We start from the raw sequence: 15,169 nt of genomic DNA, 5'->3' as shown, positions 1-15,169 counted from the left end.
GCATTTCGTTGCCCTGTACCTGTGCATGTGCAATGACAATAAAGTTGAATTCTATTCTATTCTATTTTAAACTTATATGTGAGTTGAGATTAATATTGTCATACTGATGATCCAGTCAGATTGATTTTATTAGTTCTTACTGGATGTTGAAATTACACTGCACAGTCACCTCAACTGTGGAAGGGTAATGATTTGGGCTTGTTTTGCAGCCACAGGTTCTGGCCACCTTGTAGTCATTGAGTTGACTATGAGCTTCTCTGCATACCAAAGTATTAAAAGAACTGTGGATAAACAAATGCCCCCAAACCTCAATGACCTGTAAAAATGCTATAAAAGAAGAGTGGGCCAAAATTTCGCTTCAAAGATTTGACAAAGAGAGACTAAGTTAAGTTCTACAAACTATAAAAATCATGGGTTGAACTTTGTTTTGCATAGGACTACATAGAGTCTTGTGTAAATTTTCTTTTCCACAACTGCATCTTTACAACTTAATAAATATACCAGCAGTTAGCCAGAAAGCATGGGGGCATTTTCTTTGTTTTAAGTTTTTTTCTTCCTCCTCCAACTGCCACTCATTCAGGTGTGCAGAGATTTTGCATCAGATGTTTGTACTGCCCACAGAAAATTGTGGCATGAATAGAAAATTGAAATAAGGTATCTTTTCTGTCCCCTAACTAATTTAAGATGATTGCATTCCATAATAAAATACAAAGGAATAAAACGTTAGCTCCATGAGTTTAGTTGCTACCGCAATTTTTAACGCATGATGATGACAACGACTAAAAATGGCATTTTAAATTATGGTTTTTCACCCATGTTAAAAACAGTTTGCACGCATGCAATTAGACTCTGAAAACCTTAATTTAACCTAACATTAATTTACAGGAAAAAAGCAAAAAAAGACCGAAAATATTAGCAAGATATGAGTGAATATTTATCTCCCCAGAAACTTGACTTCAAATGAAAGACAGTGCGCCTTTGAGCTGGATGTAAAATATTAGCTGCTTTTTGCTAGCAAATGACCCTTTCTTAACTTAAACTTAATGCATTTAAAAATGTGGTTCTGTGTGACTAACTTTTAACTCTTTAATTGTCATATTCATATTTGTTTGCTTCCCACCATATATGGGAAAGAAAAAGTTGCCAACAATAGATTTTCAAGACAAAGCAGTTGGTCACCTCAAAATATGTAGACTTGCTCTGTGTGTATGGTGATTGTTTCTTTGTCGTCTCCGAGAAGTTTGGAAAGTTAGCCTGGTGTAACTTAATCCTTATATTTTTGTTAAGCCACTGTTTTGGGTGCCACTCAAGGAAGGAGCCCTGAATTAGTCCTTGAAATCACAGACAAAGGCTATGAACAGCCAACATGTTTCTCTGCACCTCAGGAAGGAATTAGTCTTTGGCAGTAATTTGTTAACCTGCTCTATGATTCAGAGGCTCCGGGCATTTCCTTGTCAATACTCATATAACAGCAGTAGTTACAAAATATTTTCTGTATCCGAAATATAATCACAGAGTCACCTTAGCCAACTCACTTGGAGTGTTAGATATTAGATTAAGGAAGGTAGGCAGTAATTTGTGGGGGGGAAAAGAAAAAAGAAGCTTTTACATAATCTTTACCCAGAACATTCATCTAAGTTCCACACTGCACATAAGTTATGCCTTTGTAGCAAACAAACAGGCTTGTTTTTACCGTCATGCATACAAGAAGGTAAAGAGTGCTGTGCCTTATGCTTTCACTTATTTGTCAGTCATCAGCTTTCAGTGGGAATAATTGCCTCAAAATCCCGCAGCTCTCCTGTTTTAGAGCACCTCTGTGTGGGAGAGTCCTACATACACACACAGGACCTAAGCCAGAGCCTTGTCCCTCTCTGCAAGTGTGTGCAGGGATGAGTAGGACCACACCTTCTGAGAGCACTACCTGAAACTGGAGATGCGGGGGTACCAGTGAAGGGTTAGCTTTCATTGTCTTTGTCTTTTTTTTGCCCCTCCTGGTTCTTTTAAGCATAGACAGGTACAGGGCCTTTGACTATTAACATACAATGCTCTGGTATTTATTGTTTTACGTAATCTCTATCACTGAATCCAGGTACTTATAGTCAAGCAGGGTTAAGGAGATGAAAGACCTAAAACACGTAGCGCTGGATACTCTGAGCTCCCTGCCTCCATTTCTACGCAAACTTTCTGTATATTCCGTGTGACTTTTGGAATTAAGTTGCCAGCTATTTGTGCTCTGATGACATTTTTGTAGGTTTCTTTTGTCGGGAAGAAACCAGTTTTATTTTTATTTAATTTTTTGTTGTGGGGCAAGATAATTTTTTACATCAGGTATGTATTTTTTTATATGAAATACTGAGTTTATATTGCTTTATTTCAAATGCTGTCTTTGATCATTATGACCATTTTTACATGAATCGAACTTGACAAGTCAGTGGATGTTAATGTCTTTAAATCTACCTTTTATCTGTCACTGAAGTGACCGATAAGTGTACATTGCTGTATAACTGTACATTGACACTGATCTCAGAACATTAAAATCATATAGTGTTAAATTTGTTGAGGTACTTTTCTCTAAGAGTTCTTTCTTCTTTCATAATTTGTCAGAAAAACGACAAAAGTATCACTTTTTTAATATCTACAGTGAGATTATATGTTGAAAAACCCACCAATTCTCTTTTTCAATGGCACAAAAACGTCTCCGTTAAAGGGACTGACAGTGTTATTCTCTGCTTTTTCTCCGATATTAAGGGGTATTTTTGTGGGGCCGAGATCTTTCAGCTATTTCTGTGAGAAGGGAGGGGAAGCAGAGCTGACACAAAAGGCAACATTATTCCCCAGCGGATCTGCGCTACATCCTACCATGAATGGAGTATTGAAAAACATAACATTGGGGACTAGATTATTTTTCATCCCTCATAACTGAGCCATTTGTCCCAGAGTTTCAAGAGGTTTGTTGGTACAGTCTGCAAATGAGACAGCCGTGGTTCTCCAGTGCTGCGCTGGTGTTAAAATCCCCACCTCCCAATTGGATGTACAATGACTTCTCTGTGGGCTTCTGGCCTTTGGAACTGTACCTTTGGAGACAATGCAAATGGAACTGACCTGGATGAAAACATGTCAGTCCATAGTTTCTGCTTTTACGCTTTCTTGTCACTAAATGGCCTTGCGAAAGTGGTGTGTTAAATTTGCCTCGGCGAGCCCCCAAACGTTATATTTATACCGTAGAGCTGCTAAATATTTTAATGTCCCTCTCACATGCCTTTGTCTTTTTGCCTAACGCTCTCCAAGGAGACTAGAGGCGCCCCCACAGTGTCATCAGGTGCCTAAGCATTTTGGAGGTTTCTAGTGACAGATTGCAGGAAGCAGCGTTTTTGCCTGACGATGGGGACCACAGAAAGCAGAAATGTCTTTTTGTGCCCCCTAGGTCCGGAATGTCCACTATCTCGAGGGGCCAATATCAAATTCTCCCCTCATCATCCCCTAATACACATTCCTGTGTAAGGTCAGGGGGGATTCTGCATGAGCAAAGAGACAAACAACCACATGCTTCTAACAACACTTCTTGATTCTTTGCTTGAAAGCTCCATGAGAAATTTGGAATTGAGCAATTGCAAAATTCCTCATCACTGATGAAGAATTGAGTCTGCAAAATGAAAACAGGCTTCACACGCCAGTCCTATAACATCAAAGTGAACTGGATACTAAAAAAAAAAGTGATCAGGGTGTTTAATAAATTTATATGTTTGAATTATATAAACAGAACACAAACCTTCTGATCAGGCTGAAACTGATTTGAGCAGTTCAGGAAATTTAGGTCCAGCCTAAGCTAAATGCATCTACGACACAATTCGCTGGTGTTTCTATACTTAGCTGAAAACTGTGTTCCCTTCCAGTCCTGTTTTTAAGGAACAAATAAGTTTCACAGCACTCAGATTTTAGAAGTTTTTGCAATGCCCTTGTCTTTGTCCTTGCCCTCATAATAATTTTTCCTGTGAAATTAAAGTAAAATCCGGTGTCTCCTACTACTACTTTCTAAAAAGTAAAAGGGCACGATTTTGATTGAAACTATACTGTAACATACCATAACACAGTAATGTGCTGTTTGCATTTATTTTTCTTCAAAGACAACAGCACTGATATTAATAAAGCATACTACTATGCAAAACATTTTGTATTTTATTGTATTGTAAGTTAGAATATAAAACACCTTGAGGCGATTGGTTTTTAAAGCCTGAACTGTGAAATGAATAATGGCCAACGAATTATTTTAAAAATGGGGAGTTTATTGAACCATCTGACAACTTTGTTTTAAAAATTAATTAAATTTTAATTTCCATATATGATTTTTAATTTGTTTTTGTATTGCCACATCTGAGATTTATTTTTTAAAGTCCTTTAAAATTTTGTAAAAACAGTTTTTATTGTTAAATTTGTTTAAGTTTTTAAGGTGAAAAAATAATAACACTAATGATGAGGAAGTCTCCACTACTACTACAACTAGATGCGGAGGAGATATAAATAAACTTGAACTGGATTTTCAGTATAATGCTACTGTGCAGTTTATGTTGAAAATTTTAAACCTTTTTGCACCACTACTGTGCATCCTTATACATTTTTCTTTTAATTAATTTGCGGTACTAAATAAATGTCATTCATTTCAGTTTCTCAGTTCTGAAGAATGAAGGGTATTTAGAATCTGGTTACATTACTATCTGACGATGATTACTGAGTGATTTGTCGGTGAATCCCAATATTCTCTGCCTGATGGAAAACCCCTTGAAAAAATGACACAGGTATCCAACTGTGCTTGTAACACAAGACTTCTCCAGCTGCTGATAATGGTCACAAGCTAACCTTCCTCACTTTCAACTATGAGGGCAACAGATGTCATCCTGCTGCCAGATCTGACCACTGTGTCCATTTTGTGCTTACAAAACTGCAATGTAACACAACACTTTGTTGTCTATATTCTCCTTGTTGTTTTGGCAGTACCATTAATAGATGGTGCCATGTCCTGATATCTGTGAAACGTGGGTGGCTGTTTGAATGAAAACAGAGATTCCTCACATCCTTTTTGTGTCACTTAGGAAACAACCAGCGTCATGTGATTCCTGGGAAAGATTTTTGTCTGAGCTGTCCTCTTCTATCAGGCTTGACCTCAGACTACCATCAATACAATACCAACAGCTTCGGGCTTAATCAGTGAAAACAATCCAATACTACTAATTAGGCTTGTCTGAACCAAGATTAAAAACAGCTGGCTGCAATGTTGTAGTAGAAAAGTGTAGCCCACTGGTTACATCTCAACATTACGGGACACCAAATTAGAGGGACTGAGCGAGTGTGAATCTGTGTTTTGCAGGCGGATGGCCAGTCAGGGAGCCATGCGAGGCCAGCGCGTGGTGGAGAGTGAATGCAGGTGCTGGAACCCAGCCGTCTGGCTCCTGGTTTCTCTGCTGGGAACCCTCGTCTTGGTAGCCGTCAGCATTCTGTTGAGATTTGGTGAGTGCTTGGAAATGGGAGTACGTTCAATGAATTGCTGCACATAAGGGAAGACCGTTCACTCATGATGCTACCTGAATGTAATAATGCAGAAAGCTTTACTTCATGTCATGTGATAGTAGACAACAAATTATGTTTGTTCTGCATCATCATTGCTGTGCATTGTTGTCCATTACAATGTGACAAAAAGAAAAGCTTAAGGAGTTTATGCTTTTCTTTCAGATTCTCGGTGACCAGTTTTGGATAGAGCAGCTTATTAAATTATGTCATTTCCCATAGGGGACATATTCCCACTAACCAAAGGCTGGACTGTGGCTGTAAGAAGTCTAAAATCTTAAGTATGCTGTACACTTCCATTAGATTATTTTTTTTCAGTGAGTGCCTTCAACATACTGTCTAATCCATGAATTCACTTTGAGATTTGGGACATCTCCCAAAACAGAAAATGTTGCCATGGAGATGAATTGAGCCAGTTTGTGACACATGAGATGATTTCTTCTGTGCCACTGTTTAAGCACATTCGAGGCACTAATAATGCTCGAGAACCTGGTGTACTTGCAAGTAAACGCCCTGTAGATGAGTGCTTTTGTGTCCACAGCCACTACCTGGCCAGTGTTTCCACAGCAATAGTTGGTTAAAAGCCCTGCAGTTGATTTTGAAGTGAGACAAGATCAATTTGACTCACTGAATCAACACGTGGGCACAGCAACTTATTTAAATGTGCTGACAGCACATAACTGCTTTTGTCTCTGGACAGAGCCAACAGATGACGAAACGTGTGCCTCACTAACCTTTTAATTTTGTGCTTTAATTTCAGGGGACATCAAAATAAGCAGACGGGCTTTACCCGGTAAGTAACATCCAAGTTAATCGCCACTTACTTTTCTATTTCCTTGCGATCCGCTCTTCCAGAAAACAAATGCAAACCCTGCATGAGACCTTAGGTTTCATGTATGTTCATGTTTCAGAGTCACAAACACATGGGACCAGCCCGTGAAGTGACCCACATTGGGTGCAATGGTTATCTCTTTAGTGTCTTTGTTCGGTGCAGAAATCTGAGATATTGTATTAGTCTTCGGGCATAGACTGTCCTCCATCCATTGTGGGATGTAGCCTCACATCACAGGGTTGCACATGGACCCCTTGTGTTTTGCATAGCAATATATATACTTAAGCATGAAAATGCTTCAATGTAGTCAGCTTAATATAAAGTAAGCTGTACTTGATGAGAGTATTTGCAAAAGTTAAAGCAGGATGCTAACATATTTCTGTAGCATCGGGTACAGTCTGAACAGGCCTGCTGTTGTGATTTCAGTCTGTCTCTCATGTTACAGGAAAATAGATATAGTAGATATAGTGTACAGTAACTATAGAACAACAAAAACCACCTTTCATCAAATAATTTAACCATACACTCTCACTTTCTTTCACATGTCCAATCCTCCCTTTGTTTTCAGACAGTGGCGTGCAAAGCCCAGTGAAGACGGAGTATCAAGGTAAGTTTGAAATAGACAGTGACCTCCACATCCAGTCCACACATTCACATCCATCTGGCAACAGCCTAAAACATTCGGGGTGAAAAAATTATCTGCATCCTAGTCACGTCATGAAAACCTATCAGCGTCTGGCTGTATGTCAGTGAAAGAAAGTACAGAAGGTAGCACAGCGCCTGGGGCTCTTTAAACAAGGTCACTTTCCCAGCTCTCCATTTCTCTAATCCCTACTTAATTGCTATATAACCTCCTATCCTCCTCCTGCATCCATTTCACTCACTTCCAAGGAGTCATGTGGCTTATTGATAGCCTTAATTTAGGATTAGACTTTTTTTTCCCAGAGGAATTTTTTCTTTCCTATTACCTGTCATTACATTAGAGCCTGGCCAGTCTCTTTTCTTCATATCAGAAGCACATGTTTTCAAAATGTCTCCTCTGAGAGAGAAAGCCTGACAAATATTTTCTGCTCATCTCTCTGAAGTACAACTGATGAATGGGCGGAGCAGGTGTGAGGGCAGAGTGGAGGTGCAATACAACGGCTCGTGGGGCACCGTGTGTGATGACGATTGGGACATGGTGGATGCAAATGTCGTGTGTCGTCAGCTGGGATGCGGGGTGGCTGTGGCGGTGTACAGCAGCTCTAAGTTTGGACAGGGCACTGGGCTCATCATGTTGGATAATGTGGACTGCAGAGGAAGTGAAATGGAGCTCAGCCAGTGCCGTAGTCTGGGGTGGGGCATCCACAACTGTTACCACTATGAAGATGTGGGTGTCACCTGCAGAGGTAAAATACAAAATTCTAAGTGGATAAAACCCCAAGTGGGAGGAGGAAAAAAAGGAATAAACATAATGAAATTGCTGCTTTTCTTTTCATTCGGCCGCTAGAACCAACCTTGCTGGGGTTCAGAGGTCTTGAGGAACCCAGCACACCACCCCAGTCCATATCTGGTTTACGTAAGTGCCCTCTGCTTTTATGAAAATGAGACTGGTCTTCTGCCAGTGTATAGATAGATAGATTATTGAAACAGATACCTAACCCAGCAAAACATGAAAATTAATATAATAAATATGTCATGACTGACACTTTGTTCATATAAAAATTAAAGCTGCACTAATTTGTATACATAGGTCTATACAAAGTCATTTGTATGTGAGTGTGTTAACTCACTGTATTATAATCATTTACCTACAGAAAAATGATCCTCAAAACTGAAGTTTCTCTCTGTCTTGTAGAGACTTTCAGTTCACATTTGCTGTTTTACTGCACTTTTTGCTATTTGTCCTTCTCTCATGATGGATGTGGACCCAAATGCAGAAAACAAAAGCCATAACCTCTATTCCAGCATAGCAGGAGTCCAATAAGTGTCAAACAACAAAGTCCAAAACCAGGGAATACTCACAAGCAGCCATGCAGGAAAAAAACAGTGAACAAAAACAGCATGACACGACAGAGAACTAAGGCCAGCTGAGGCTTTAAATGCCAGGGACTAATCCTGGAAAAAACAACAGCTGGGGAAAATAAAGAACAGGTGAAACACATGAATGATAACAGCACAGGGGATATAAAACTTAATACCAAATACAGGAGAGAACTAACTTGCAAAGTAAAGCAGGACACGAGTGACAAACGGGGCACAGAGACAAAAACTCAAGTTAAACTGAAAGCAAAGAATAATATGAATAACCAATAACCATAAACTGAAAGAAAGATTATAGTAACAAGCCTAGAAAACAAACTCTAAACAAAACATAAAATATAGCACAAAGAACTAGATTAAAGCAACAACTCTAAACATATATGACACAGAAAACCCAGGTCATGGGATGACTAAAGGTTCAAATGAAACAAAAAACTGCTCAAACTTAAAGCATACTTAAACCCAAAAGAAAACTATGGACCATGACACTCCGAGCCCAAAGGGAGAACGAACTAAAACCAACAAATTGAATTCATCTGGTGGCCATAAGCATGCCTGCTTATATTACTCTGTTTTGGTTGGATGTGCAGCTGGCAGATGTGTGTGAATTTGAAATTGAATGTTTGATTACATAGCAGTGAGGGTTTTTTTGTTTTTCTCCATACCATAATGCACCCAAGCCAATCTATTGTCGTAGGTCTAAGCATCTAAACCAACAGGTGTGAAGATTAACTCCACACCTGTATGTGGAGTTAATCTTCAGGGGACAAAACTGATGAAATTGCTTTAAGCAAAAGATGCTGCACTGCCTCGCTGTTAAATAAGCAGATTAGGTTTTTCATATACTTACATCAGTGCAATACAAATTTTAAAAGTAATATATAAACAAACAAAGTATGACACAGACCACAGGGAACACCTTTAATTTATGTTGTATACTGTAAAGAATTCACCATCAGATCAGTTTTTCTTTAGATGATTTTCACGCCCTAATCAAATTGTTGCTGACAGGTGGTATGCCAGATGTTGCCACGAAATGCAAGGGCAGGTTGCATTAAAGAATGAACAATGGTTTATTTTGTCATTGTGCTCAGTCAAAAATGCGGGAAGACTCACAAAATGAACAACTTCATTAATCAAGGAACACAAATAGAACTGAAGCAATATATTATTTCAGTTCACCTTCAAAGACTTGTGGGATAATGGAAACTTTTGAACACGCCCCAAAGGCCTCATGAATTCCAGGCCATACCTATTGTTTGCTGGGTTTGCCTTTGTAGCAGTCATCCTCTTGTGTTTTCTTATAATCCCCCAAAGAATTGTGAGAGACCAAAAGAAGAAGAAGAAGAATTTAGTTAACAAGTTGACGTATCTAGCTACTTTTCCATTAACCACTATGTAACCCTGTGGGAATTGAGTAAAGGCGTCCAAATTCAGGGCTTTCTTAAATGATGGACACATAAGAATGGCTATTGTCTCCTTGTTTCTGTCCACAAAGAGGCATATGATGACAACATCTGTGCTTAGTGCAATATTAGATGTCAATTTAGCGCTTCACTTTTGGTTTTTCCTCTGCACTCTGTAGTGTGCATTGTATTGCCTTCTTTCTGTGTATCAGTGTCAAATCACAGCAGCTGCTGTTCCCTTTGATACCCCCAAAATGACATACATAGAGAATCTAATAAAAACTTACAGAGTATAAAAATATGCTCTGTAAAGAAAAAGCTTTATCAAGATTAGTGCCTACAAATCCCTCCCTCTCCTGCTTACTTTAGGAGATGGCACCATCCGTCTGATTAATGGACAGAACTCGTGCCAGGGCCGAGTCGAGATCTTCTACCAGGGAAACTGGGGGACAGTGTGCGATGATGACTGGGTACTCAACAATGCCAAGGTAGTATGCCAACAGAGTGGCTGCGGCAGTGCTGTCTCTGCACACACCAACTCCTACTTTGGCTACGGTACCGGGCTAATTCTTCTGGACAACGTCAACTGCCAGGGCACGGAGCAGGACCTGACTAAATGCAAGAGCCTGGGTTGGGGTAAACACAACTGTGGCCATCATGAGGACGCTGGGGTCACCTGCACCGGTACTCTTAGAACTGTCACATTAGCATGAGTAGCACACCTGCAACTAAGATATTAAGTTCACAATTACACTTTAGCATGATAGCCTGCCAGAGTGAAAGTTATGTTATGTAAGTGAAACTTATGGCAAAAATTTAGCAAGTATCAGAAAATCAGTCAGATTCATCTTAGCTGGACAGCAAAAATGTCTGCACAGAATTTAGTTGCATTTCATAAAGCACTGGTATAAATTTTATTTTTCACCCACTTTAGGGTCCACTACTATACCACCAGTAGCAACAGGGGCCCAGAGAGGGCTGTGGGGAACATTGAACACTGAAGGTAAAACGTACCATTCACTACACACTATGTTCAACTTTGTGCAAACAAGCTCAGTCTGATTATTGCTTCTGTTCACCAGCCTGTTCCATTTGTTGTCCTGGGTTAATAATTAATAATAGGAACAAAATGTGCATTTTGATATATGACCAACAGGGTGAGCCATTCTTCCCCTGTTGATCATATACATGCTGCACCACAGTGCCACAAAACAAAGTGGTGCATGTGTTCCATAACCTAACCCTGCCATCATAAACGGGTTGTCTGGTGTATTCATGTATCAAGTAATTGTATTTTTTCTGTCTTCCCCTACAACTACACAAAAAGTTCCAGTCACCAAGTCACCAAGCACAACAACAACAGTTACAACAACAACAACAACAACAACCACCCAAACAAGAGGTAGCATTCTGTTTGATGTATAAAAATTAAGTGTGTGTGTGTGTGTGTGTGTGTGTGTGTGTGTGTGTGTGTGTGTGTGTGTGTGTGTGTGTGCGTGCGTGCGTGCGTGCGTTTTAGTATTGAACACTGTGCACCATCAGCAATGTAATCTACAAAGAAAAGAATTTCTAGTCTAAAATTGCAATAACGCATCCGTGTGTTTCGCCTCTTGCAGTTACGTCAGCCATTCGTGTGGTAAATGGCAACAGTAGCTGCCAGGGTCGTGTAGAGGTCCTCTACAAAAATGTTTGGGGGACAGTGTGTGATGATGACTGGGACATGCCCAATGCCAAAGTAGTGTGTAGGCAGCTTGGATGTGGCGCACCTATTGCAGCCAAGTCCAATGCCTACTTTGGCCACGGTTCAGGCCCAATCTTGCTGGACAATGTGGATTGTAGTGGATTTGAACTAGAGCTATCCCAGTGCTTCCACCTGGGGTGGGGTCAGCACAACTGTGGCCATCATGAGGATGCTGGAGTTATCTGCGCACGTAAGACCTTATTTATTTTCTCGCAGCACTAAACTAGGCTTCATTAAAAATACACTTATAGCACGTGCATATACTGAACTTGGTAAATGTCTGTAATGTCTGTACTATTGTCATATGAACAATGTTGGGAAGGTTACTTTTAAAATGTATTCCACTACAGATTACAGAATACATGCCCCAAAATGTATTTCGTAACGTATTCCATTATGTTACTCAATGAGAGTAACGTATTCTGAATACTTTGGATTACCTATTATATTATCATGCTTTTTACAACTACATGAATGTACTATTGCTGTGTGAATTATTACTTTTACTGAATGTTACTCACCATACCAATACCGATTAGATTTTTTTAAAATCTTAATATAAAATGAGTAACAGTAGGGTGGACATTAGGTAAGGCTGCACTTTTTGCAGCGATCTCGTATAGAAAACTGTTTCACACGTATATAAAACAGGTCCACGGCTCTGAACCGTAGTAAAGGGACCTCTGGGTTCCGTGTCAGGCTTGTAGATGAAAACTAGCTTTACTTTGTTGTCTGGGTCAACCTTGCTAGCGAGAGACAGAGAGAGGCGTTGAAAGGCTGCTTCAATAGAATATTTTGTTTTGGAGAAAAACACGAAAAAGGTGTACAGTTGAGTCTTAATAGCTTACTTACAACTGGGCTCGTCAGGCACTCTTTTTGGCTGCAGTGGTTATTATTATATTTGCATGCTTCCATCACCCGCTTCTGGTCGGTGACAGCTCATACTTTTTGACTCTCCTTTTTCTCCCTCCCTCGCTCACAGACACATAACGGGTATGGCAATCGATTCTCCCTGCAGCACGGACTACACTGCCCATGAGGCTACATTCTTTAGGGCGATGCCTGTAACACTCTGCCTATTGCCTTCATATTAAATCATTTTTGTGAATAATTTTTAAAAATATTTCTTCACGTCATTATGCGGGCCGCAAGTAGGTGTGACATGGGCCGCGAGATTGAGACACAGACATTAGAGCATCTTAATGCGTGTTTTGTCAAAAATAGAGAGGCTATAGTTAGGCATAGCCAAACATATGAAACAGGAAAATACCGCCGTGTAATCCCTTTATTTCAGCAAAGTAACTGTATTCTGAATACCACCTTTTTAAATGGTAACTGTAAAGGAATACAGTTACTCATATCTTGTATTTTAAATACGTAACGGCGGTACATGTATTCCGTTACTCCCCAACACTGCATATGAACATATGAATGACTTCTGGCTTTGCGGGAACTTCATGAGTTCCCCTAAAAGCCCATACCACCTATGTATCTAGTCATCTACACCCGCCCTGCTGGGCTGGCCAGTTGCAATGCATGACTATAGTACTTTGAGGACGAAACAGCCCAGAGAGCATGAAAAACAGTGGATGAGTCAAGGCACATCAGCGTCACTGAATGCCTCCATGCCAAATATGACTTCTTTCAGGCTAAATCAAAAGCACAAATATCCTCTTTTATATGTACTGTAAATCCTTGGTTCCAAATTAATCAGGAAATGTTTTAATGCAGTTTCTTTTTAACAGTAGCAGTTGCTTTGAGTAGTTTTGCCTTTAGTAAGTAATTAGAACAGATAAAGGGGTGTAATTTGTGCAAACATCTTTACAAAAACATAGTCTGTTATAAACAGACTGTTATAAACAGACTTTGCAGAGGCAATATCTTGATGAAATTGCCTCTGCAAAGTCTGTGTCTGGGTTATTGGCTTCTAGGAACAGAAGAAGCAAACAGGTTTCTTATAAGTCATTAAAATCCCTGTTAGATAAGTGTGATATTACTTTTGTGACCTAATATTCAATGACTATTCCTTGAATACATGAACATAATTCTCTCTTCTCTGTTTCCCCTTAGCTTTTGACCCCCAGTTTTTTGATCTTGCAAGTGTGCGTGAATTCAGAGTAACAGAAACAATACCAACAACCACCACCGCAACCACCACACAACCACCTGAAGGTAAGTCACATATACCCTCAGTTATTTCACAATAATGTCACCTTCCTCTGGACTGATTCTCAGAAGCAATCAATGCTCAAAGTTTAAAAGAATTGTTTTTTATGTAGGTTTGGTAAGACTGGTGGGTGGCCAGCACCGGTGTGAGGGTCGAGTGGAAATGTACTTGAATTCAGGATGGGGCACAGTGTGCGATGATGCCTGGGACCTCCCAGATGCCCAGGTGGTGTGCCGTCAAGTGGGCTGCGGTGAAGCCATAGCAGCTCGGGGAGAAGCTTACTTTGGGCCCGGCACGGGAACAATCCTGCTAGACAACCTCAAGTGCAGAGGTACTGAGAGATCCCTGCAGAGCTGCTCCCATATATCCTGGAATGTACACAACTGCGACCACTCTGAAGATGCTGGTGTCACCTGCTCGCCATCATGATTTCAGCAGAACCGCACTCCCACCAACATGTGTTAGGATGTGGGTGTACCGTCCTCGGACTTGTGTACATTATGTAAATAACAGCTGACACATTGCTGAAGTAATATTCCACCATCACCAACATAAGTAACAGTTAATATGCCATTCCATGATTATATTCTATAACTATATAAGCCTATTAAGCACTTTATAAATATATTATGTAAAACAAAATGTACACAGTTGTTTGATAAATGAAGAAAAGTAAAGCTTTTAACTGTCTGTCTTTCTGTTTTTGTTAAAATATATACTGTACATGTTATTTTTCACTTAAGGAATATACTTGAGGAAGTCTGTGGATTAAAGCTATTTTTACAGAACAGCCTCTGCTCCACAATCCACAAATATGTATGATATAACATAAATGACACTGTATACTATAATCTATAACACTGAAATACACATAAATAAATGTGGTATAGCTTGTATATACATGAAATAACTGTGCTTTTATTCCATAATTATTTATATATATATATATATATATATATATATTAGGGGTGCAACGATATTCATATTGATATTGAACCGTTCCAGTCGGGCTACCAAAATTTATCTCTGCCCTGCCCGTCGGCCTATTGTAGGAAGGAAAAATATATGTCAATGCTTTTGCATTGTTTCGGAAATGTAGCTGGGTAATTATGTCATTGGCATCGGTGAGCCACTGTCAATATGTGACATATTGAAATCGCGTTTGAATTTGCGCTGGGTTTTTTGCTTTCACTTTGCAATCGCGCGAACTGTGTATAGAGAGCGACAGCACTGATTGGTGAGTGATGATAATTTGCGCACCAATTCCTCTGACATAGTCTTATCAATCGTTAGCTTACTATGCAAACATGACAAGTGAACTCTCCCACAGCAAGCTTAAACATGTGAGAGGTTGATCGTGCAGAGAATCGCTGAGCGTTATGTGAGTGCGCGTGTAAAAGCAGCAGGATATATATTTTAGTTCTGCTGAGCCAAATAAGACA

At 39.7% G+C, this 15,169-nt stretch overlaps 1 protein-coding gene across 1 annotated transcript; it reads left to right on the top strand.

Moving 5' to 3' along the window:
* Window positions 1-5,366: 5,366 nt before the first annotated feature.
* Window positions 5,367-14,584, top strand: LOC146699779 (scavenger receptor cysteine-rich domain-containing group B protein). Its single transcript, XM_085471358.1, has 11 exons — window positions 5,367-5,502; window positions 6,320-6,352; window positions 6,960-6,998; window positions 7,477-7,779; window positions 7,881-7,949; window positions 10,189-10,503; window positions 10,754-10,822; window positions 11,147-11,221; window positions 11,436-11,750; window positions 13,631-13,732; window positions 13,840-14,584. Exons 1-11 carry the CDS (start codon window positions 5,367-5,369, stop codon window positions 14,154-14,156), a joined length of 1,773 nt encoding a protein of 590 aa, XP_085327484.1. The 3' UTR covers window positions 14,157-14,584.
* The last annotated feature ends 585 nt before the right edge of the window (window positions 14,585-15,169 follow it).

The sequence above is a fragment of the Copadichromis virginalis genome, linkage group LG10, assembly GCF_057382275.1.
Source record: "Copadichromis virginalis isolate Kocher_CV1m ecotype Utaka linkage group LG10, C_Virginalis_male_GT1.1, whole genome shotgun sequence".
Lineage (NCBI taxonomy): Eukaryota > Metazoa > Chordata > Actinopteri > Cichliformes > Cichlidae > Copadichromis > Copadichromis virginalis.
This window is presented reverse-complemented; position numbering and strand designations above follow the sequence as displayed.